The sequence below is a fragment of the Nesoenas mayeri genome, assembly GCF_963082525.1.
Source record: "Nesoenas mayeri genome assembly, chromosome: 32".
In the NCBI taxonomy this organism is placed as follows: domain Eukaryota; kingdom Metazoa; phylum Chordata; class Aves; order Columbiformes; family Columbidae; genus Nesoenas; species Nesoenas mayeri.
Window position 1 is genome coordinate 157,690 of NC_137570.1, and position 23,049 is coordinate 180,738.

The following is a 23,049-nucleotide window of genomic DNA, read 5'->3' on the forward strand; positions in this document are numbered from 1 at the left end:
TTGACCCCTTTGTCTCCATTGACTCCAATGTCCCCATCGCCCCCGATGACCCCATTGACCCCATTGCCCCCATCGCCCCCATCGCCCCCATTGTCCCCATTGCTCCCAATGTCCCCATTGACTAATGACCCCAATGTCCCCATTGACTCTAATGACTCCATTGCCCCCATTAACCCCATTACCCCCATTGCCCCCAATGTCCCCATTGACTCCAATGTCTCCATTGACCCCATTATCCCCATTGACTCCAATGTCCCCATTGCCCCCATCACCTCCATTACCCCCATTGTCCCCAATGTCACCTGTGTCACCTGAGACCCCCCTAGAGCCACCCACACCCCCCAGTGTCCCCATGTCCCCATGGCCCATCCCCTGTCGCGGCGCCAGCGCTGCCTGTACGACGACTTCATGGGGCAGGCCAGGTCGGTGTCACCGTGATGTCCCCAATGTCACCTGGGACCCCCCTGTGTCACCTGAGACCCCCCCGTGTCACCTGAGATCCCCCCAGTGTCCCCATTGCCCCCAATGTCTCCATTGACTCCAATGTCCCCATTGACTCCAATGTCCCCATTGACCCCGTTACCCCCAATGTCCCCATTGACCCCATTGTCCCCATTGACTCCAATGGCCCCATCGCCCCCATCACCCCCATTGTCCTCATTGTCCCCAATGTCACCTGTGTCATCTGAGACCCCCCCAGAGCCACCCACACCCCCCATTGCCCCCAGTGTCCTCATTGACTCCAAGGTCCCCATTGACTCCAATGTCTCCATTGACTCCAATGTCTCCATTGACCCCGTTACCCCCAGTGTCCCCATTGACCCCATTGACGCCTTTGTCCCCATTGCCCCCAGTGTCCCCATTGACCCCATTGTCCCCATTGTCCCCATTGCCCCCAGTGTCCCCATTGACCCCATTGTCCCCATTGACCCCATTGTCTCCATTGTCCCCATTGCCCCCATTGACCCCATTGTCTCCATTGTCCCCGTTGTCCCCATTGTCCCCATTGACTCCAATGTCCCCATCGCCCCCGATGACCCCATTGACCCCATTGACCCCTTTGTCCCCATTGACTCCATTGCCCCCATTGTCCCCATTGACCCCATCACCCCCATTGCCCCCATTGTCCCCATTGACCCCATCACCCCCATTGTCCCCATTGTCCTCATTGACGCCATTGTCCCCATTACTCCCAATGTCCCCATTGACTCCAGTGTCCCCATTGACCCCATTGCCCCCATTGTCCCCATTGCCCCCATTACCCCCATTGACTCCAATGTCCCCATTGCCCCATTGTCCCCATTGACTCCATTGACCCCATCGCTCCCATTGTCCCCATTGACTCCAATGTCCTCATTGACTCCAATGTCCCCATTGCCCCCAATGTCCCCATTGACTCCATTGACCCCATCACTCCCATTGTCCCCATTGACTCCAATGTCCTCATTGACTCCAATGTCCCCATTGCCCCCAATGTCCCCATTGACTCCATTGACCCCATCACTCCCATTGTCCCCATTGACTCCAGTGTCCTCATTGACTCCAATGTCCCCATTGCCCCCAATGTCCCCATTGTCCCCATTGACCTCTTTGTCCCCATTGCCCCCATTGCCTCCATTGCTCCCAATGTCCCCATTGACTCTAATGACCCAAATGCCCCCATTACCCCTAGTGTCCCCATTGCCCCCATTGCCTCCCTTACCCCCATTACCCCCATTACCCCCATTGTCCCCATCGTCCCCAACGTCCCCGTGTCCCCGCAGCACCAAGGCCACGCTGGCCAGCGGCCACTTCATGAGCGTGGTCAACGTGCTGATGCAGCTGATGCCGTGGCCCCATGTCCCCAAATGTCCCGATTGCCCCCAGTGTCCCCATTGCCCCCATTGACCCCATTGTCCCCATTGTCTCCATTGCCCCCATTGTCCCCATTGCCCCCAATGTCCCCATTGCCCCCATTGACTCCAATGTCCTCATTGAATCCAATGTCCCATTGTCCCCATTGCCCCCATTGTCCCCATTGACTCTAATGACCCCAATGTCCCCATAGCCCCCAATGTCCTTATTGCCCCCATTGCCCCCGTTGCCCCTGTTGCTCCCAGTGTCCCCATTGACTCTAATGACCCCAATGTCCCCATTGCCCCCAATGTCCCCATTATCCCCATTATCCCCATTGACTCCAATGTCCCCATTGTCCCCATTGCCCCCATTATCCCCATTGACTCCAATATCCCCATTGCCCCCAATGTCCCCATTGCCCCCTTTGTCCCCATTGCCCCCATTGTCCCCATTGACTCCAATGTCCCCATTGACCCCATTGCCCCCATTGTCCCCATTGACTCCATTGACCCCATCGCTCCCATTGTCCCCAATATCCCCATTGACCTCTTTGTCCCCATTGACCCCATTGCCCCCATTGACTCCATTGACCCCATCGCTCCCATTGTCCCCAATGTCCCCATTGCTCCCAGTGTCCCCATTGACCCCATTGTCTCCATTGTCCCCATTGACTCCAATGTCCCCATTGCCCCCAATGTCCCCGTCGCCCTCAACACCCCCATTACCCCCAATGTCCCCATCGCCCCCATTGTCCCCAACGTCCCCGTGTCCCCGCAGCACCAAGGCCACGCTGGCCAGCGGCCACTTCATGAGCGTGATCAACGTGCTGATGCAGCTGCGCAAGGTGTGCAACCACCCCGACCTGTTCGAGCCCCGGCCCGTCACCTCCCCCTTCGTCACCGACGGGCTCAACTTCGTCACCGCCGCCCTGGTGCTGCGCGCCCTGGACCCGCTGCCCTTCCAGGTGACACTGGGGACGCAGGGGTGGCGCTTGGGGGGGCACTTGGGGGGTCGGAGGGGGTCTAGGGTGACGTGTTTGGGGACATAGAGACACTTGTGGGGACACTGGGGTGACACAATTGGGGTCATAGAGACACTGGGGTGACACAATTGGGGACATAGGGACACTTGTGGGGACACTGGAGTGACACATTTGGGGTCATAGGGACACTGGGGTGACACATTTGGGGAGAGAGAGACACTGGGGTGACACATTTAGGGACATAGGGACACTGGGGTGACACAATTGGGGACATAGGGACACTTGTGGGGACACTGGGGTGACACAATTGAGGTCATAGAGACACTGGGGTGACACATTTGGGGTCATAGAGACACTGGGGTGACACAGTTGGGAACATAGGGACATTGGGATGACACATTTAGGGACATAGGGACACTGGAGTGACACAGTTGAGGACATAGAAACACTTGTGGGGACACAGAGACACTCTAAGGTGACACATTTGGGGTCATAGAGACACTGAGGTGACACCTTTGGGGACATAGAGGCACTCTAAGGTGACACAGTTGGGGACATAGGGACACTGGGGTGACACAATTGGGGACATAGGGACACTGGAGTGACACTGGGGTGACACTGGGGTGACACAATTGGGGACACAGAGACACTTGTGGGGACACTGAGGTGACACAATTGGGGACATAGGGACACTGGGGTGACACAATTAGGGACACAGACACTGGGGTGACACAATTGGGAACATAGAGACACTCTAAGGTGACACAGTTGGGGACATAGGGACACTGGGGTGACACAATTGGGGACATAGAGACACTGGGGTGACACATTTGGGGACATAGGGACACTTGTGGGGACACTGGAGTGACACATTTGGGGTCATAGGGACACTGGGGTGACACAATTGGGGACACAGAGACACTGGGGTGACACAATTGGGGACATAGAGACACTCTAAGGTGACACAGTTGGGGACATAGGGACACTGGGGTGACACATTTGGGGTCATAGAGACACTGGGGTGACACAATAAGGGACATACAGACACTGGAGTGACACAATTGGGGACATAGGGACACTGGGGTGACACTTGTGTGGACACAGAGACACTCTAAGGTGACACGTTTAGGGACATAGGGACACTGGGGTGACACAATTGGGGACATAGAGACACTTGTGGGGACACTGGGGTGACACAATTAGGGACATAGGGACACTGGAGTGACACTTGTGGGGACACAGAGACACTCTAAGGTGACACGTTTAGGGACATAGGGACACTGGGGTGACACAATTGGGGACATAGAGACACTGGGGTGACACAATTAGGGACACAGAGACACTGGGGTAACACAATTGGGGACACAGAGACACTCTAAGGTGACACAGTTGGGGACATAGGGACACTGGGGTGACACATTTGGGGTCATAGAGACACTGAGGTGACACAATTAGGGACATACAGACACTGGGGTGACACAGTTGCGGACATAGGGACACTGGAGTGACACAATTAGGGACATAGAGACACTGGGGTGACACAATTGGGGACATAGAGACACTTGTGGGGACACTGGAGTGACACATTTGGGGTCATAGGGACACTGGGGTGACACTTGTGGGGACACTGGGGTGGCACATTTAGGGACATACAGACACTGGGGTGACACAATTAGGGACATAGGGACACTGGAGTGACACTTGTGGGGACACAGAGACACTCTAAGGTGACACATTTAGGGACATAGGGACATTGGGGTGACACAATTGGGGACATAGGGACACTTGTGGGGACACTGGGGTGACACAATTGGGGACATAGGGACACTGGGGTGACACAATTGGGGACATAGGGACACTTGTGGGGACACTGGGGTGACACAATTGGGGACATAGGGACACTGGGGTGACACAATTGGGGACATAGGGACACTTGTGGGGACACTGGGGTGACACAATTGGGGACATAGGGACACTGGGGTGACACAATTGGGGACATCGGGACACTTGTGGGGACACTGGGGTGACACAATTGGGGACATAGGGACACTGGGGTGACACAATTGGGGACATAGGGACACTTGTGGGGACACTGGGGTGACACAATTAGGGACATAGGGACACTGGAGTGACACTTGTGGGGACACAGAGACACTCTAAGGTGACACGTTTAGGGACATAGGGACACTGGGGTGACACAATTGGGGACATAGGGACACTGGAGTGACACAGTTGGGGACATAGAAACACTTGTGGGGACACAGAGACACTCTAAGGTGACACATTTGGGGTCATAGAGACACTGAGGTGACACCTTTGGGGACATAGAGGCACTCTAAGGTGACACATTTGGGGACATAGGGACACTGAGGTGACACAATTGGGGACATAGGGACACTGGAGTGACATTGGGGTGACACAATTGGGGACACAGAGACATTTGTGGGGACACTGGGGTGACACAATTGGGGACATAGAGACACTGGGGTGACACAATTAGGGACACAGAGACACTGGGGTGACACAATTGGGGACATAGGGACACTGGGGTGACACAATTGGGGACATAGAGACACTGGGGTGACACATTTGGGGACATAGGGACACTTGTGGGGACACTGGGGTGACACATTTGGGGTCATAGAGACACTGGGGTGACACATTTGGGGACATAGAGACACTTGTGGGGACACTGGGGTGACACTGGTGTCCCCACAGCACGTGTCACTGTCCCCATTCAACCTGGTGGCCCTGGAGGGACAGGGGGTGTCACTGGGTGTCACTGGTGTCCCTGTCCCTGGTGTCCCTGGTGTCCCTGGTGTCACTGGTGTCATTGGGTGTCACTGATGTCACTGGTGTCATTGGTGTCACTGGTGTCATTGGTGTCATTGGTGTCACTGGTATCATTGGGTGTCATTGGTGTCATTGGGTGTCATTGGTGTCATTGGTGTCACTGGTATCATTGGGTGTCACTGGTGTCATTGGGTGTCACTGGTGTCATTGGGTGTCATTGATGTCACTGGTGTCATTGGGTGTCATTGGTGTCACTATCCCTGGTGTCCCTGGTGTCATTGGGTGTCATTGGGTGTCACTGGTGTCATTGGTGTCATTGGTGTCACTGGTGTCACTGGGTGTCACTGGTGTCACTGGTGTCATTGGTGTCATTGGGTGTCATTGGTGTCATTTGTGTCATTGGTGTCACTGGTGTCATTGGGTGTCATTGGTGTCACTGGTGTCACTGGTGTCACTGGGTGTCACTGGTGTCACTGGTGTCATTGGGTGTCACTGGTGTCATTGGTGTCACTGGTGTCATTGGGTGTCATTGGGTGTCACTGGTGTCATTGGTGTCATTGGGTGTCATTGGTGTCATTGGTGTCACTGGTGTCATTGGTGTCACTGGGTGTCACTGGTGTCATTGGGTGTCACTGGTGTCATTGGGTGTCACTGGTGTCATTGGTGTCACTGGGTGTCACTGGTGTCATTGGTGTCATTGGTGTCATTGGGTGTCACTGGTGTCATTGGGTGTCACTGGTGTCACTGGTGTCACTGGGTGTCACTGGTGTCATTGGTGTCATTGGTGTCATTGGGTGTCACTGGTGTCATTGGATGTCACTGGTGTCATTGGGTGTCACTGGTATCACTATCCCTGGTGTCCCTGGTGTCATTGGGTGTCATTGGTGTCACTGGTGTCACTGGTTGTCATTGGGTGTCATTGGTGTCACTGGTGTCACTGGTGTCATTGGTGTCATTGGTGTCATTGGTGTCATTGGGTGTCACTGGTGTCATTGGTGTCATTGGGTGTCACTGGTGTCACTGGGTGTCATTGGGTGTCATTGGAGTCACTATCCCTCGTGTCCCTGGTGTCATTGGGTGTCATTGGGTGTCACTGGTGTCATTGGTGTCATTGGTGTCACTGGTGTCATTGGTGTCATTGGGTGTCATTGGTGTCCCTGGTGTCATTGGGTGTCCCCATTGTCATTGGGTGTCATTGGTGTCATTGGGTGTCATTGGGTGTCACTGGTGTCATTGGTGTCATTAGTGTCCCTGGAGTCACTGGTGTCCCCATTGTCACTGGGTGACCCCGTATGACCCTGAGTGACCTGGGATGACCCCGTATGACCCCAGTTGACCCCACATGACCCTGAGTGACCCAAGATGACCCCATATGATTCCGAATGACCCCGAGTGACCCCGAATGACCCCAGATGACCCCAGCTGTCCCCATTGTCCCCACAGCACGTGGACCTGTCCCCGTTCCTGCTGGTTCCCATGGGGGACCACATTTCCCGTTACACCACCGACCACTTCCTGGTGTCCCCATTGTCACTGGGTGTCATTGGTGTCATTGGTGTGTCATTGGGTGTCACTGGTGTCCCTGGTGTCATTGGTGTCACTGGTGTCACTGGTGTCATTGGTGTCATTGGTGTCACTGGTGTCATTGGGTGTCATTGGTGTCCTTGGTGTCACTGGTGTCATTGGTGTCACTGGTGTCACTATCCCTGGTGTCATTGGTGTCACTGGTGTCATTGGATGTCATTGGGTGTCATTGGTGTCACTGGTGTCCTTGGTGTCATTGGGTGTCACTGGTGTCACTGGGTGTCATTGGGTGTCATTGGAGTCACTATCCCTCGTGTCCCTGGTGTCATTGGGTGTCATTGGGTGTCACTGGTGTCACTGGTGTCATTGGTGTCAGTGGTGTCATTGGTGTCATTGGGTGTCATTGGTGTCCCTGGTGTCATTGGGTGTCCCCATTGTCATTGGGTGTCATTGGTGTCATTGGGTGTCATTGGGTGTCACTGGTGTCATTGGTGTCATTAGTGTCCCTGGAGTCACTGGTGTCCCCATTGTCACTGGGTGACCCCGTATGACCCTGAGTGACCTGGGATGACCCCGTATGACCCCAGTTGACCCCAGATGACCCCGAGTGACCCAAGATGACCCCATATGATTCCGAATGACCCCGAGTGACCCCGAATGACCCCAGATGACCCCAGCTGTCCCCATTGTCCCCGCAGCACGTGGACCTGTCCCCGTTCCTGCTGGTTCCCATGGGGGACCACATTTCCCGTTACACCACCGACCACTTCCTGGTGTCCCCATTGTCACTGGGTGTCATTGGTGTCATTGGTGTCACTGGTGTCACTGGTGTCATTGGGTGTCATTGGGTGTCACTGGTGTCCCTGGTGTCATTGGTGTCACTGGTGTCACTGGTGTCATTGGTGTCATTGGTGTCACTGGTGTGATTGGGTGTCATTGGTGTCCTTGGTGTCACTGGTGTCATTGGTGTCACTGGTGTCACTATCCCTGGTGTCATTGGTGTCACTGGTGTCATTGGATGTCATTGGGTGTCATTGGTGTCACTGGTGTCCTTGGTGTCATTGGGTGTCACTGGTGTCACTGGGTGTCATTGGGTGTCATTGGAGTCACTATCCCTCGTGTCCCTGGTGTCATTGGGTGTCATTGGGTGTCACTGGTGTCATTGGTGTCATTGGTGTCACTGGTGTCATTGGTGTCATTGGGTGTCATTGGTGTCCCTGGTGTCATTGGGTGTCCCCATTGTCATTGGGAGTCATTGGTGTCATTGGGTGTCATTGTGTGTCACTGGGTGTCACTGGTGTCATTAGTGTCCCTGGAGTCACTGGTGTCCCCATTGTCACTGGGTGACCCCATATGACCCTGAGTGACCTGGGATGACCCCATATGACCCCAGTTGACCCCACATGACCCCGAGTGACCCAAGATGACCCCATATGATTCCGAATGACCCCGAGTGACCCCGAATGACCCCAAATGACCCCAGCTGTCCCCATTGTCCCCACAGCACGTGGACCTGTCCCCGTTCCTGCTGGTGGCCATGGAGGGCCACATTTCCCGTTACGCCGCCGACCACTTCCTGCCGCGCTGGCGCGTCACGCGGCGCCTCCTGGAGGACGTGGCGGCCGCCCCCGACCCCCCCCCCCGGCCCAAGCCCGTGCGCATGAAAGTCAACAGGTAGGGGACATTGGGGACATTGGGGACAATGGGGCGGTTGGGGACATTGGGGACATTGGGGGGGTTGGGGACATTGGGGGGGTTGGGGACATTGAGGGGGTTGGGGACAATGGGGGGGTTGGAGACATATTGGGGTCTTGGGGGGGTTGGGGACATTGAGGGGGTTGGGGACATATTGGGGTCTTGGGGACATTGGGGACAGTGGAGGGGTTGGGGACATATTGGGGTCTTGGGGACATTGGGGACACTGGGGGACATTGGGGGAGTTGGGGACAATTGGGGACAATGAGGGGGTTGGGGACATATTGGGGTCTTGGGGACATTGGGGATGTTGGGGGGGTTGGGGACATTGGGGGGATTGGGGACATATTGGGGTCTTGGGGGGGTTGGGGACATATTGGGGTCCTGGGGACATTGGGGGGGTTGGAGACACTGGGGGGATTGGGGACATTGGGGACAATTGGGGGGTTGGGGACATATTGGGGTATTGGGGACAGTGGGGGGATTGGGGACACTGGGGACATATTGGGGTCTTGGGGACATTGGGGGGATTGGAGGCACTAGGGGGATTGGGGACATTGGGGGGGTTGGGGGCACCTGGGGACATTGAGGGGGTTGGGGACACTGGAGGGGTTGGGGACATATTGGGGTCATTGGGGACATTGGGGACAATGGGGAGGTTGGGGACAATTGGGGGGTTGGGGACATTGGGGACATTGGGGACATTGGGGTCATTGGGGGGGTTGGGGACACTGGGGGGGTTGGGGACATATTGGGGTCTTGGGGACATTGGGGACAATGAGGGGGTTGAGGACATATTGGGGTCTTGGGGGTGTGGGGACATATTGGGGTCTTGGGGATATTGGGGACACTGGGGGGATTGGGGACATTGGGGACATATTGGGGTCTTGGGGACATTGGGGACGTTGGGGGGGTTATGGACACTGGGGGCCTGGGGACATATTGGGGTCTTGGGAACATTGGGGACATTGGGGGGGTTGGGGACATATTGGGGTCTTGGGAGGGTTGGGGACATTGGGGACATTGGGGACACTGGGGGGGGTTGGGGACACTGGGAGTATTGGGGACATATTGGGGTCTTGGGGACACTGGGGGGATTGGGGACATATTGGGGTCTTGGGGGCATTGGGGACACTGGGGGACATTGTGGGGGTTGGGGACATTGGGGACACTGGGGGGGTTGGGGACACTTGGGGGCATTGGGGGGGTTGGGGACACTGGGGAGATTGGGGACACTTGGGGACACTGGGGGGGCTGGGGACATATTGGGGTCTTGGGGACCTTGGGGACACTGGGGGGATTGGGGACAATGGGGGGGTTGGGGACATTGGGGGGGTTGGGGACATTGGGGACATATTGGGGTCTTGGGGACACTGGGGGGGTTGGGGACATATTGGGGTCTTGGGGGCGTTGGGGACACTGGGGGACATTGTGGGGGTTGGGGACACTGGGAGGTTGGGGACAATTGGGGGGTTGGGGACATATTGGGGTCTTGGGGACATTGCGGAGGTTGGGGACATTGGGGACATTGCGGGGGGGGTTGGGGACATATTGGGGTCTTGGGGACATTGGGGGGGTTGGGAACACTGGGGGACATTGGGGACATTGGGGACACTGGGGGGGTTGGGGACAATTGGGGGGTTGGGGGGGTTGGGGCACTGGGGGTCATTGGGGGGATTGCGGACAGTGAGGGGGTTGGGGACATATTGGGCTCTTGGGGGGGCTGGGGACACTGTGGGGGTTGGGGACAATTGGGGGGTTGGGGACATATTGGGGTCTTGGGGACATTGTGGGGGGTTGGGGACATTGGGGACATTGGGGGGGTTGGGGACATATTGGGCTCTTTGGGGGGGTTGGGGACATATTGGGGTCTTGGGGACATTGGGGACATGGGGGGGGTTGGGGACATATTGGGCTCTTGGGGACACTGGGGGGTTGGGGGCACTTGGGGACATTGGGGACATTGGCGGGGTTGGGGACATTGGGGACAATGGGGGGGTTGGGGACAATTGGGGGGTTGGGGGGGTTGGGGACACTGGGGGACATTGGGGGAATTGGGGACACTTGGGGACACTTGGGGGGTTGGGGACACTTGGGGTCATTGGGGGAGTTGGGGACATTGAGGGGGTTGGGGACATATTGGGGTCTTGGGGGGTTGGAGACACTGGGGGACAATTGGGGGGTTGGGGACACTTGGGGAGTTGGAGACAATTGGGGGGTTGGGGACATGTTGGGGTCTTGGGGACATTGGGGACACTGGGGGGGTTGGGGACATATTGGGGTCTTGGGGACATTGGGGGGTTTGGGGACATTGAGGACATATTGGGGTCTTGGGGACATTGGGGGGTTTGGGGACATTGGGGACATATTGGGGTCTTGATGACATTGGGGCACTGGGGGGATTGGGGACAATGGGGGACATTTGGGGGGGTTGGGGACATTGCGGGGGTTGGGGACACTTGGGGACATTGCGGGGGTTGGAGACATTGGGGACATTGGGGATACTGAGGGGGGTTGGGGCCATTGGGGACACTGGGGGGGTTGGGGACATATTGGGGACACTGGGGGGGTTGGGGACATTGGGGGAGTTGGGGACATTGGGGGGAATTGGGGACACTGGGGGGGATTTGGGACATATTGGGGGGATGGGGGGATTGGGGACCCTTGGGGACACTGGGGTGACCTTGGGGACACTGTGGGGGGGGTCACGGGGGTCACTGCCCCCATCTGACCTCTGACCTTTGCCCCCCTTCTCCCCCCCTTCCCCCCCCCGCCCCCCCCCCTCAGGATGCTGCAGCCAGTGGCGCGTGCCGAGAACCGGGCGGTGCTGCTGCTGGCCCCGCCCCGCCCCGCCCCCTTGGGCGTGGCCACGCCCCCCAACCCCGCCCCTCCACCCCCCAACCCCACCCCCATACCAACCAACCCCGCCCCCGCAGGCCACGCCCCTCTCCCCACAAGCCCCGCCCCCCTGCTGGTAACCGCCGCCCCCCCTGTGGTCACGTTGCCGCAAGCCCCGCCCACCGCTCCAATAAACCCCGCCCCTTTAAGCCCCGCCCCCGCCGTGGTTAACCCCGCCCCCGTGGCACCAGGCACTGGCGTGGCCACGCCCACTCCCGCCGCTGGCCCCGCCCCCTTGCTGCCCCCTCTGGGATTGGCCCTGGCGGCCCCGCCCCCTCGGGCCACGCCCACGCTGCTGCCCGCGCTGGCCACGCCCACTGCCAGTCCCACCCCCGGTGAGTGCGGGGGGGAGGAGGGGGGGCGGGGCTTGAGGGGGCGGGGCTTGGGGAATGGGTGGGGCTTGTTCAATGGGGGGGGCTCCGGATGGGGAGGGGGTGATGGGTGGGGCTTAAAGCAGAGGGGTGGGGCTTAGAGATGGGTGGGCGGGGCCAGAGCATCCCTTAGCAAAGCGAGGGTGGTGGGTGGGGCTTAAGCCCGAGGGGCGTGGCCTGGTGGGAGGGGCGGGGCTTGAGGTGGTGGGCGGGGTTATTGCTGTCACTTGATAGAGCAGCCTGGGTTGGCAGGGCTTAAAGCAAAGGGGCGTGGCCTGAACGGAGGGGGCGGGGCTTAGAGCTGGGTGGGTGGAGCTATTACTATCACTTGGTAGAGCAGCCAGGGTGGGCGGGGCTTAAAACAAAAGGACATGGCCTGGACCGAGGGGGCGGAGCTTAGCGCTGGGTGGGCGTGGCAAGACCCATCCAATGGCCAATCAGCTTGAGGGTGGGCGGGGCTTAAGCCAGAGGGGTGTGGTTTGGCGGGAGGGAGGGGGCTAGAGGGGGCGGAGCTTCATAACTGGGTATACGGGGGGCTGGGCGGGGCTTAAACCCAATGGGCGTGGCCTGGATGGATGGGCGGGGCCAGGACTACAAGGGAGGGTTGTGGGTGGGGTTAGAGCTGGGGGGGCGTGGCTTTGGCACTGACCACGCCCCCCCCCCATTCCCACCCAGCCCCTGCAGGGGGCGGAGCCCCGGCCAGGCCCGCGGTGGGCGGGGCTAAAGGCCCGGCCCCGCCCCCTTTGGCCGCCTACGCGCTGCCCGGAACCCCCCAGCGCCTCCTGCTGGCCCCCGACATGCAGGCGCGCCTGCCCTGTGAGTACCCCAATGGGAACCCCCCCAAAACTGCCCCCCCATGACCCCCCGATACCCTCCAATACCCCCCAATAGCCCCCCAATAACCCCCAGTGACCCCCGATACCCCCCAATAACCCATTAGCCCCCAATAACCCTCCACTAGCCCCCATTAACCCCCCAATAACTCCCCAATAGCCCCCAGTAACCCCCCAATAGCCTCCCAAAACTAACCCCCAATAACCCCCAGTGACCCCCCCCCGATACCCCCCAATAACCCAGTAGCCCCCAATAATCCCCCAAATAACCCCTCAATAGCCCCCCAATGTCTCCCCAATGACCCCCCAATAACCTCCCAATAGCCCCCCAAAACTAACCCCCAGTAACCCCCAATGACCCCCCAGTAACCTCTCAATAACCCCCCAATGACCCCCCAATAAACCGCCAATAGCCTCCCAAAACTAACCCCCAATAGTCCCCAATGACCCCCCAATAACCCCCAGTGACCCCCGATACCCCCCAATAACCCATTAGCCCCCAATAACCCCCCATTAGCCCCCATTAACCCCCCAATAACTCCCCAATAGCCCCCAGTAACCCCCTAATAGCCCCCCAATAGCCTCCCAAAACTAACCCCCAATAACCCCCAGTGACCCCCCGATACCCCCCAATACCCCCCAATAGCCCCCCAATAACCCCCAGTGACCCCCGATATCCCCCAATAACCCATTAGCCCCCAATAACCCCCCATTAGCCCCCATTAACCCCCCAATAACTCCCCAATAGCCCCCAGTAACCCCCCAATAGCCTCCCAAAACTAACCCCCAATAACCCCCAGTGACCCCCCGATACCCCCCAATAACCCAGTAGCCCCCAATAATCCCCCAAATAACCCCTCAATAGCCCCCCAATGTCTCCCCAATGACCCCCCAATAACCTCCCAATAGCCCCCCAAAACTAACCCCCAGTAACCCCCAATGACCCCCCAGTAACCTCTCAATAACCCCCCAATGACCCCCCAATAAACCGCCAATAGCCTCCCAAAACTAACCCCCAATAGCCCCCAATGACCCCCCAATAACCCCCAGTGACCCCCGATACCCCCCAATAACCCATTAGCCCCCAATAACCCCCCATTAGCCCCCATTAACCCCCCAATAACTCCCCAATAGCCCCCAATGACCCCCGAATAGCCCCCCACCCCCAAAACTAACCCCCAATAACCCTCAATGACCCCCCGATACCCCCCAATACCCCCCAATAGCCCCCCAATAACCCCCAGTGACCCCCGATACCCCCCAATAACCCATTAGTCCCAAATAACCCCCCCAATGACCCCCCATTAACCCCCCAATATCTCCCCAATAACTCTCCAATAGCCCTCAATGACCCCCCAGTAACCTCCCAATAGCCCCCCCAATAGCCCCCCAAAACCACCCACCAATAGCCCCCAGTAACCTCCCAATAGCCCCCAATGACCCCCCAATAACCTCCCAATAACCCCCCAATGACCCCCAAATTAACCCCCAATAGCCCCCAATGACCCCTCAATTAACCCCCCAATAACCGCCAATGACCCCCCGATACCCCCCAATAGCCCCCCAATAACCCCCAGTGACCCCCGATACCCCCCAATAACCCATTAGCCCCCAATAACCCCCCAATGACCCCCCAATAACCCCCCAATAACTCCCCAATAACTCCCCAGTAGCCCCCAATGACCCCTCAGTAACCTCCCAATAGCCCCCCAAAACTACCCCCTAATAGTCCCCCAGTGACCCCCCCAGTAACCCCCCAATAGCCCCCAATGACCCCCCCAGTAATCCCCAATAGCCCCCCAGTAACCCCCCTATTCCCCCATTATTGGGGTGTCCCCCATAACTCTGTCCCCCCATCATTGTGTCCCCCCAATCACCTTCCCCCCATTGCCCCCATTATTGGGGTGTCCCCCCAATAACCTTCCCCTCATTCCGCCATTATTGGGGTGTCCCCCCATAACTGTGTCCCCCCAATAACCTTCCCCCCATTCGCCCATTATTGAGGTGCCCCCACCATTGTGTCCCCCCCATCATTGTGTCCCCCCCATAACCTTCCCCCCATTCCCCCATTATTGGGGTGTCCCCCATAACTGTGTCCCCCCATAACTGTGTCCCCCCATCATTATGTCCCCCTATCATTGTGTCCCCCTCATAATTGTGTCCCCCTAATAACCTTCCCCCCCTTCCCCCATTATTGGGGTGTCCCCCATAACTGTGTCCCCCCCCAATAACCATCCCCCCAGTGCCCCCATTATTGGGGTGTCCCCCTAATATCCATCCCCCCCCATTCCCCCATTATTGGGGTGTCACCCCAATAACCATCCCCCCCCATTGCCCCATTATTGGGGTGTCCCCCATAACTGTGTCCCCCCAATAACTATCCCCCCATTGCCCCCATTATTGGGGTGTCCCTCCAATAACCTTCGCCCCCCCATTCCCCCATTGCCCCCATTATTGGGGTGTCCCCCCAATAACCTTCCCCCCCCATTCCCCCATTGCCCCCATTATTGGAGTGTCCCCCCCAATAACCTTCCCCCCCCATTCTCCCATTGCCCCCATTATTGGGGTGTCCCCCCAATATCCATCCCCCCCTTATCATTGGGGTGCCCCCTCAATAACCATCCCCCCCCATTGCCCCATTATTGGAGTGTCCCCCCAGTAACCATCCCCCGCTATTGCCCCATTATTGGGGTGTCCCCCATAACTGTGTCCCCCCCATAATTGTGTCCCCTCAATAACCTTCCCCCCATTCCCCCATTATTGGGGTGTCCCCCATCATTGTGTCCCCCCATAATTGTGTCCCCCCAATAACCTTCCCCCATTCCCCCACTCCCCCATTATTGGGGTGTCCCCCATAACTGTGTCCCCCCATCATTGTGTCCCCCCAATATCCATCCCCCCTCATTCCCCATTATTGAGGTGTCCCCCATAACTGTGTCCCCCCATAACTGTGTTCTCTCAATAACTCTCCCCCCCATTCCCTATTATTGGGGTGTCCCCCCAATATCCATCCCCCCCCCATTGCCCCATTATTGGAGTGTCCCCCCAATATCCATCCCCCCCCATTGCCCCATTATTGGGGTGTCCCCCATAACTGTGTCCCCCCAATATCCATCCCCCCCCATTGCCCCATTATTGGGGTGTCCCCCATAACTGTGTCCCCCCAATATCCATCCCCCTCCATTCCCCATTATTGGAGTGTCCCCCCAATATCCATCCCCCCCCATTGGCCCATTATTGGGGTGTCCCCCATAACTGTGTCCCCCCAATATCCATCCCCCTCCATTCCCCATTATTGGAGTGTCCCCCCAATATCCATCCCCCCCATTGCCCCATTATTGAGGTGTCCCCCATAACTGTGTCCCCCCCAATATCCATCCCCCCTCCATTCCCCATTATTGGAGTGTCCCCCCAATATCCATCCCCCCCATTGCCCCATTATTGGGGTGTCCCCCCCTAATTATGTCCCCCCAATATCCATCCCCCCCATTGCCCCATTATTGGGGTGTCCCCCATAACTGTGTCCCCCCAATATCCATCCCCCTCCATTGCCCCATTATTGGAGTGTCCCCCCCAATATCCATCCCCCCCATTGCCCCATTATTGGGGTGTCCCCCCTAATTGTGTCCCCCCCCCCCCCAGCAGGGGAACTGGTGAGCATCGGGCAGCTGGCGGCCCTGGCTCAGCGCCCGGGGGGGGTCGTGACCCCCGGGGGGGGCTCGGGCACTTTGGGGGGTCCCCCCCCCCCCCCATCCCCCCCCAAGGCGTGGCCCCCCCCTCCCCAGGCGGGGGGGGGCGAAGCCGCTGACGCTGCAGCTGCAGGGGAGCAAAGTGACCCTGGGGCCCCCCCTGAGGCACCTGGCGCTGGCGCCCCCCCGCGGGCTGCCGCGTGAGTGGGGGGGGCATGGGGGGGGGCAATGGGGGGGGGTATGGGGGGGGTATGGGGAGAGATGGGGGGGTAGTGGGGGGGCAATGGGGGGGTATGGGGGGAGATGGGGGGGTAGTGGGGGGGCAATGGGGGGATATGGGGGGATAAGGGGGGGGTAAGTGGGGACATGGGGGGGATATGGGGGGGATAATGGGGGGAGATGGGGGGGTAATGGGGGGGCAATGGGGGGGTAAATGGGAACATGGGGGGATATGGGGGGGGATATGGGGGGGTAAATGGGGACATGGGGCAATAGGATAATGGGGGGACAATGGGGGGGCGTGGGGGGGTAAATGGGGGGACAGTGGGGGGTTAATTGGGGGGGCAATGGGATAATGGGGGGAGATGGGGGGGGACATGGGGGGGACAATGGGGGATATGGGGGGGTAAATGGGGACATGGGGGGGGCAATAGGATAATGGGGGGACAATAAGGGGGACGTGGGGGGGTAAATGGGGGGGACAATGGGGGGTTAATGGGGGGGCAATGGGATAATGGGGGGGAGATGGGGGGGACATGGGGGGGACAATGGGGGATATGGGGGGGTAAATGGGGACATGGGGGGGCAATAGGATAATGGGGGGACAATAAGGGGGACGTGGGGGGGTAAATAGGGGGACAGTGGGGGGTTAATGGGGGGGCAATGGGATAATGGGGGGAGATGGGGGGGACATGGGGGGGACAATGGGGGATATGGGGGGGTAAAATGGGGACATGGGGGGGCAATAGGATAATGGGGGGGACAATGGGGGGGACGTGGGGGGTAAATGGGGGGACAATGGGGGGTTAATTGGGGGGGCAATGGGATAATGGGGGGAGATAGGGGGGACATGGGGGGGACAATGGGGGATATGGGGGGGTAAATGGGGACATGGGGGGGTGATAGGGGGATAATGGGGGGAGATGGGGGGGCAATGGGGGGATATGGGGGGGATAATGGGGGGGGTAAATGGGGACATGGGGGGGTAATAGGGGAATAATGGGGGGCAATGGGGGATATGGGGGGGTAATGGGGGGAGATGGGGGGATAATGGGGGGAGATGGGGGGGACGTGGGGGGGTAAATGGGAACATGGGGGGGGTAAATGGGGGAATATGGGGGGAGATGGGGGGATAATGGGGGGATATGGGGGGACAATGGGGGGATATGGGGGGAGATGGGGGGTAGTGGGGGGGCAATGGGGGGGTAAATGGGAACATGGGGGGGTAATGGGGGGATATGGGGGGCAATGGGGGGATAAATGGGGACATGAGGGGGTAATGGGGGGATAATGGGGGGCAATGGGGGATATGGGGGGGGTAATGGGGAGAGATGGGGGGACAATGGGGGGATATGGGGATAATGGGGGGGCAATGGGATAATGGGGGGAGATGAGGATATATGGGGGTCATGGGGGGTACAATGGGGGACATGGGGGGGACATAGGGGGATATGGGGAGGCATATGGAGGGGATAATGGGAACATGGGGGGGTAATGGGGGGACAATGGGGGGGTAAATGGGGACATGGGGGGATAATGGGGGGCAATGGGGGATATGGGGGGATAATGGGGGGAGATGGGGGGATATGGGGGAGATGGGGGGGTAAATGGGGACATGGGGGGGTAATAGGGGAATAATGGGGGGCAATGGGGGATATGGGGGGGACAATGGGGGGAGATGGGGGAGATAATGGGGGGGTAAATGGGAACATGGGGGGATAATGGGGGGGTAAATGGGGACATGGGGGGGTTATGGGGGGATAATGGGGGGCAATGGGGGATATGGGGGGATAATGGGGGGAGATGGGATAATGGGGGGATATGGGGGGGGATATGGGGGGGTAAATGGGGACATGGGGGGGTAATGGGGGGACAATGGGGGGATATAGGGGGGTAAATGGGACATGGGGGGGCAATGTGGGGGATATGGGGGGGACGTGGGGGGGGGAATGGGAGGTTAATGGGGGGGCAATGGGAGGATAATGGGGGGACATGGGGGGATATGGGGGGCAATGGGATAATGGGGGGACATGGGGGGGTAAATGGAAGGATAATGGGGGGGACAGTGGGGGATATGGGGGAATAATGGGGGGAGATGGGGAGGACAATGGGGGGATATGGGGGGACAATGGGGGGAGATGGGGAGGACAATGGGGGGATAATGGGGGAACATGGGGGATATGGGGGGGTAAATGGGGACCTGGGCGGCAATGGGGACATAGGGGGGACAATGGGGGGAATATGGGGGCGATATGGGGGGACAATGGAGGGATATGGGGAGGACTATGGGGGGATATTGGGGGGGGATAATGGGGGGACAATGGGGACATGGGGGGGTAAATGGAAGGATAATGGGGGGGCAATGGGATAATGGGGGGATATGGGGGGGTAAATGGGGACATGGGGGGACTATGGGGGGATGGGGGGGGAGATGGGAGGCAATGGGGGGATATAGGGGGGATAATGGGGGGGTAAATGGGGACATGGGGGGGATATGGGGGGCACGTGGGGGGGTAAATGGGGACATGGGGGGGATAATGGGGGGAGATGGGGGAATATGGGGGGGATATGGGAGGAATATGGGGGGATAATGGGAGGATATAGAGGGGAAGTGGGGGGGTAAATGGGGACATGGGGGGGGTAATAGGGGAATAATGGGGGGCAATGGGGGATATGGGGGGACAATGGGGGGAGATGGGGGGGTAATGGGGGGAGATAGGGGGAGATGAGGGGCAATGGGGGATATGGGGGGGATATGGGAGGGACAATGGGGGGATAATGGGGGGGCAATGGGGGACAATGGGGTGACATGGGGGGACAATGGGGGGATATGGGGGGGATAATGGGGGCACAATGGGATAATGGGGGGTAAATGGGGGGGCAGTGGGGATAGTGGGGGGACATGGGGGGGCAATGGGGGGACACGGGTGACAATGGGGGGGTAAATAGGGGGATATGGGGGGGGTAATGGGGACATGGGGGGACAATGGGGTAACAATGGGGGGGGTAAATAGGGGGATATGGGGGGGCAGTGGGGACATGGGGGGCAATGGGGGACAATGGGGTGACAATGGGGGGTAAATAGGGGGACATGGGGGGGGCAATGGGGACAAGGGGGTGACAATGGGGGGGTAAATAGGGGGATATGGGGGGGATAATGGGGGGACAATGGGGGGACAATGGAGGGATATGGGGGAACATGGGGGGGGACAGAACGGGGGAGACCAAGAATTGGGGGGGGGGGGGACACAAAATGGGGGGGACACAAAATAGGGTGACACATGGGCGGGGGGGGACACAGAATTGGGGGGGGTGGGGGTAATTTTGGGGCGATCTGTGTGCTTTTGGGGCTGATTTTGGGGTGTCCCCCCCCCCCCCCAACAGGTAACGTGGTTCACCTTGGTGGCAGCGGGGGGGCAGCACCCCCTTTTGGGCCCCCCCACACAAGTGACGCTCCTGACCCCGCTCAGCGCCCCCCCCCCCCCGGGACCCCCCAAAACCAGGGGACCCCCCAAAATTTGGGGCTCCCCCTGGCGGCTGCACAAGGTAATGGGGACCCCAAAAATAACAAGGGGAGGGGACTCCAAAAATAACAGGGGGGGACCCCAAAAATAACGGGGGGGGACCCCAAAAATAACGGGGGGGACCCCAAAAATAATTGAGGGGGACCCCAAAAATAACAGGGGGGGACCTCAAAAATAACGAAGGGGGACCCCCAAAAATAATGAGAGGGGACACCCCAAGAATAACAGGGGGGGACCCCAAAAATAATTGGGGGGGGACCCCAAAAATAACAGGGGGGGGACCCCAAGGATAACGGGGGGGACCCCAAAAATAATGGGGGGACCCCAAGAATAATGAAGGGGGACCCCAAAAATAATGGGGTGACACCCCAAAAATAACAGGGGGGGAATCCCAAAAATAACGGGGGGACCCCAAAAATAATGGGGGGACTCCAAAAATAAAAGGGGGGGACCCCAAAAATAATGGGGGGACCCCAAAAATAATTGGGGGGGACCCCAAAAATAACAAGGGGGGGACCCCAAAAATAACAGAGGGGGACCCCAAGAATAACAGGGGGGGGACCCCAAAAATAATTGGGGGGGGACCCCAAAAATAACAGGGGGGGACCCCAAGAATAATGGGGGGACCCCAAAAATAATTGGGGGGGGACCCCAAAAATAACGGGGGACACCCCAAAAATAACAAACAAACAATTGGTTTTGGGGTGTCATTGATTTTTGGGGGTGTCATTGACTTACTTGGGGGTGTCATTGATTTTTGGGGTGTCATTGATTTATTAGGGGGGCTCATGTTATTTTTGGGGTGTCATTGACTTTTGGGGGTGTCATTGATTTTTGGGGAGGTCCAGCTTATTTCTGGGGGTGTCCAGCTTATTTTGGGGGGGTCATTGATTTTTGGGGGTGTCATTGATTTATTGGGGGGGCTCATGTTATTTTTGGGGTGCCATTGACATATTTGGGGGTGTCATTGATTTTTGGGGGTGTCATTGATTTTTGGGGTGCCATTGACTTATTTGGGGGTGTCATTGATTTTTGGGGGGCGTCATTGATTTTGAGGGTGTCATTGACTTATTTGGGGGTGTCATTGATTTTTGGGGGTGTCATTGATTTTTGGGGTGCCATTGACTTATTTGGGGATGTCATTGATTTTTGGGGTGTCATTGATTTTTGGGGTGTCTCATGGTTGTATTTGGGGGGGTCCAGGTCATTTTGGGGGGGTCATTGACTTTGAGGGTGTCATTGATTTTTGGGGTGTCATTGACTTATTTGGGGGGGCTCATGTTATCTTGGGGGTGTCATTGACTTATTTGGGGGTGTCATTGATTTTTGGGGGTGTCATTGATTTTTGGGGTGTCATTGACTTATTTGGGGGTGTCATTGATTTTTGGGGGGGTCATTGATTTTTGGGGTGTCATTGACTTATTTGGGGGGGTCCACGTTATTTTTGGGGTGTCATTGACTTTTTGGGGGTGTCATTGATTTTTGGGGGTGTCATTGATTTTTGGGGTGCCATTGACTTATTTGGGGATGTCATTGATTTTTGGGGTGTCATTGATTTTTGGGGTGTCTCATGGTTGTATTTGGGGGGGTCCAGGTCATTTTGGGGGGGTCATTGACTTTGAGGGTGTCATTGATTTTTGGGGGTGTCATTGACTTATTTGGGGGGGCTCATGTTATCTTGGGGGTGTCATTGACTTATTTGGGGGTGTCATTGATTTTTGGGGGGTGTCATTGACTTATTTGGGGGGGTCCACGTTATTTTTGGGGTGTCATTGACATATTTGGGGGTGTCATTGATTTTTGGGGGTGTCATTGATTTTTGGGGTGCCATTGACTTATTTGGGGGGTGTCATTGATTTTTGGGGGGCGTCATTGATTTTGGGGGTGTCATTGACTTATTTGGGGTGTCATTGATTTTTGGGGGTGTCATTGATTTTTGGGGTGCCATTGACTTATTTGGGGGTGTCATTGATTTTTGGGGGGCGTCATTGATTTTTGGGGTGTCTCATGGTTATATTTGGGGGGGTCCAGGTCATTTTGGGGGGGTCATTGACTTTGGGGGTGTCATTGATTTTTGGGGTGTCATTGACTTATTTGGGGGGGCTCATGTTATCTTGGGGGTGTCATTGACTTATTTGGGGGTGTCATTGATTTTTGGGGGTGTCATTGACTTATTTGGGGGGGTCCACGTTATTTTTGGGGTGCCATTGACTTTTTGGGGGGGGTCATTGATTTTGGGGGTATCATTGATTTTGGAGGTGCCATTGACTTATTTGGGGGTGTCATTGATTTGTGGGTGGGGTCATTGATTTTGGGGGTGTCATTGACTTATTTGGGGGGTGTCATTGATTTTTGGGGGGGGTCATTGATTTTTGGGGGTGCCATTGACTTATTTGGGGGGTGTCATTGATTTTTGGGGGGGGTCATTGATTTTTGGGGTGTCATTGACTTATTTGGGGGTGCCATTGACTTATTTGGGGGTGTCATTGATTTGTGGGGGAGTCATTGATTTTTGGGGTATCATTGATTTATTTGGGGGTGTCACTTATTTTTGGGGTGTCATTGACTTTTTGGGGGTGTCATTGATTTTTGGGGGGGTCATTGATTTTTGGGGTGCCATTGACTTATTTGGGGGTGTCATTGATTTTTGGGGGGGCTCATGTTATTTTTGGGGTGCCATTGACT

The 23,049-nt window shown here is 57.4% G+C and overlaps 2 protein-coding genes across 2 annotated transcripts in view; both read left to right on the plus strand.

Moving 5' to 3' along the window:
* LOC308051153 (helicase SRCAP-like) overlaps positions 1–8,813 on the plus strand; it is a gene marked incomplete at both ends in the record, with an annotated part of 61,643 nt that extends 52,830 nt beyond the window's left edge. Inside the window, 2 exons of the mRNA XM_080361484.1 lie at positions 2,614–2,800; positions 8,640–8,813. Coding sequence (XP_080217610.1) covers positions 2,614–2,800; positions 8,640–8,813 — 361 coding nt within the window. The remainder of the gene's footprint in view (positions 1–2,613; positions 2,801–8,639) is intronic.
* Positions 8,814–12,896: 4,083 nt separating this feature from the next.
* Positions 12,897–23,049, plus strand: part of LOC308051154 (helicase SRCAP-like) — a gene marked incomplete at its 5' end in the record, with an annotated part of 35,425 nt that continues 25,272 nt past the window's right edge. The window contains 2 exons of the mRNA XM_080361485.1: positions 12,897–12,919; positions 16,718–16,825. Of these exons, the coding sequence (XP_080217611.1) occupies positions 12,897–12,919; positions 16,718–16,825 (131 nt within the window). The remainder of the gene's footprint in view (positions 12,920–16,717; positions 16,826–23,049) is intronic.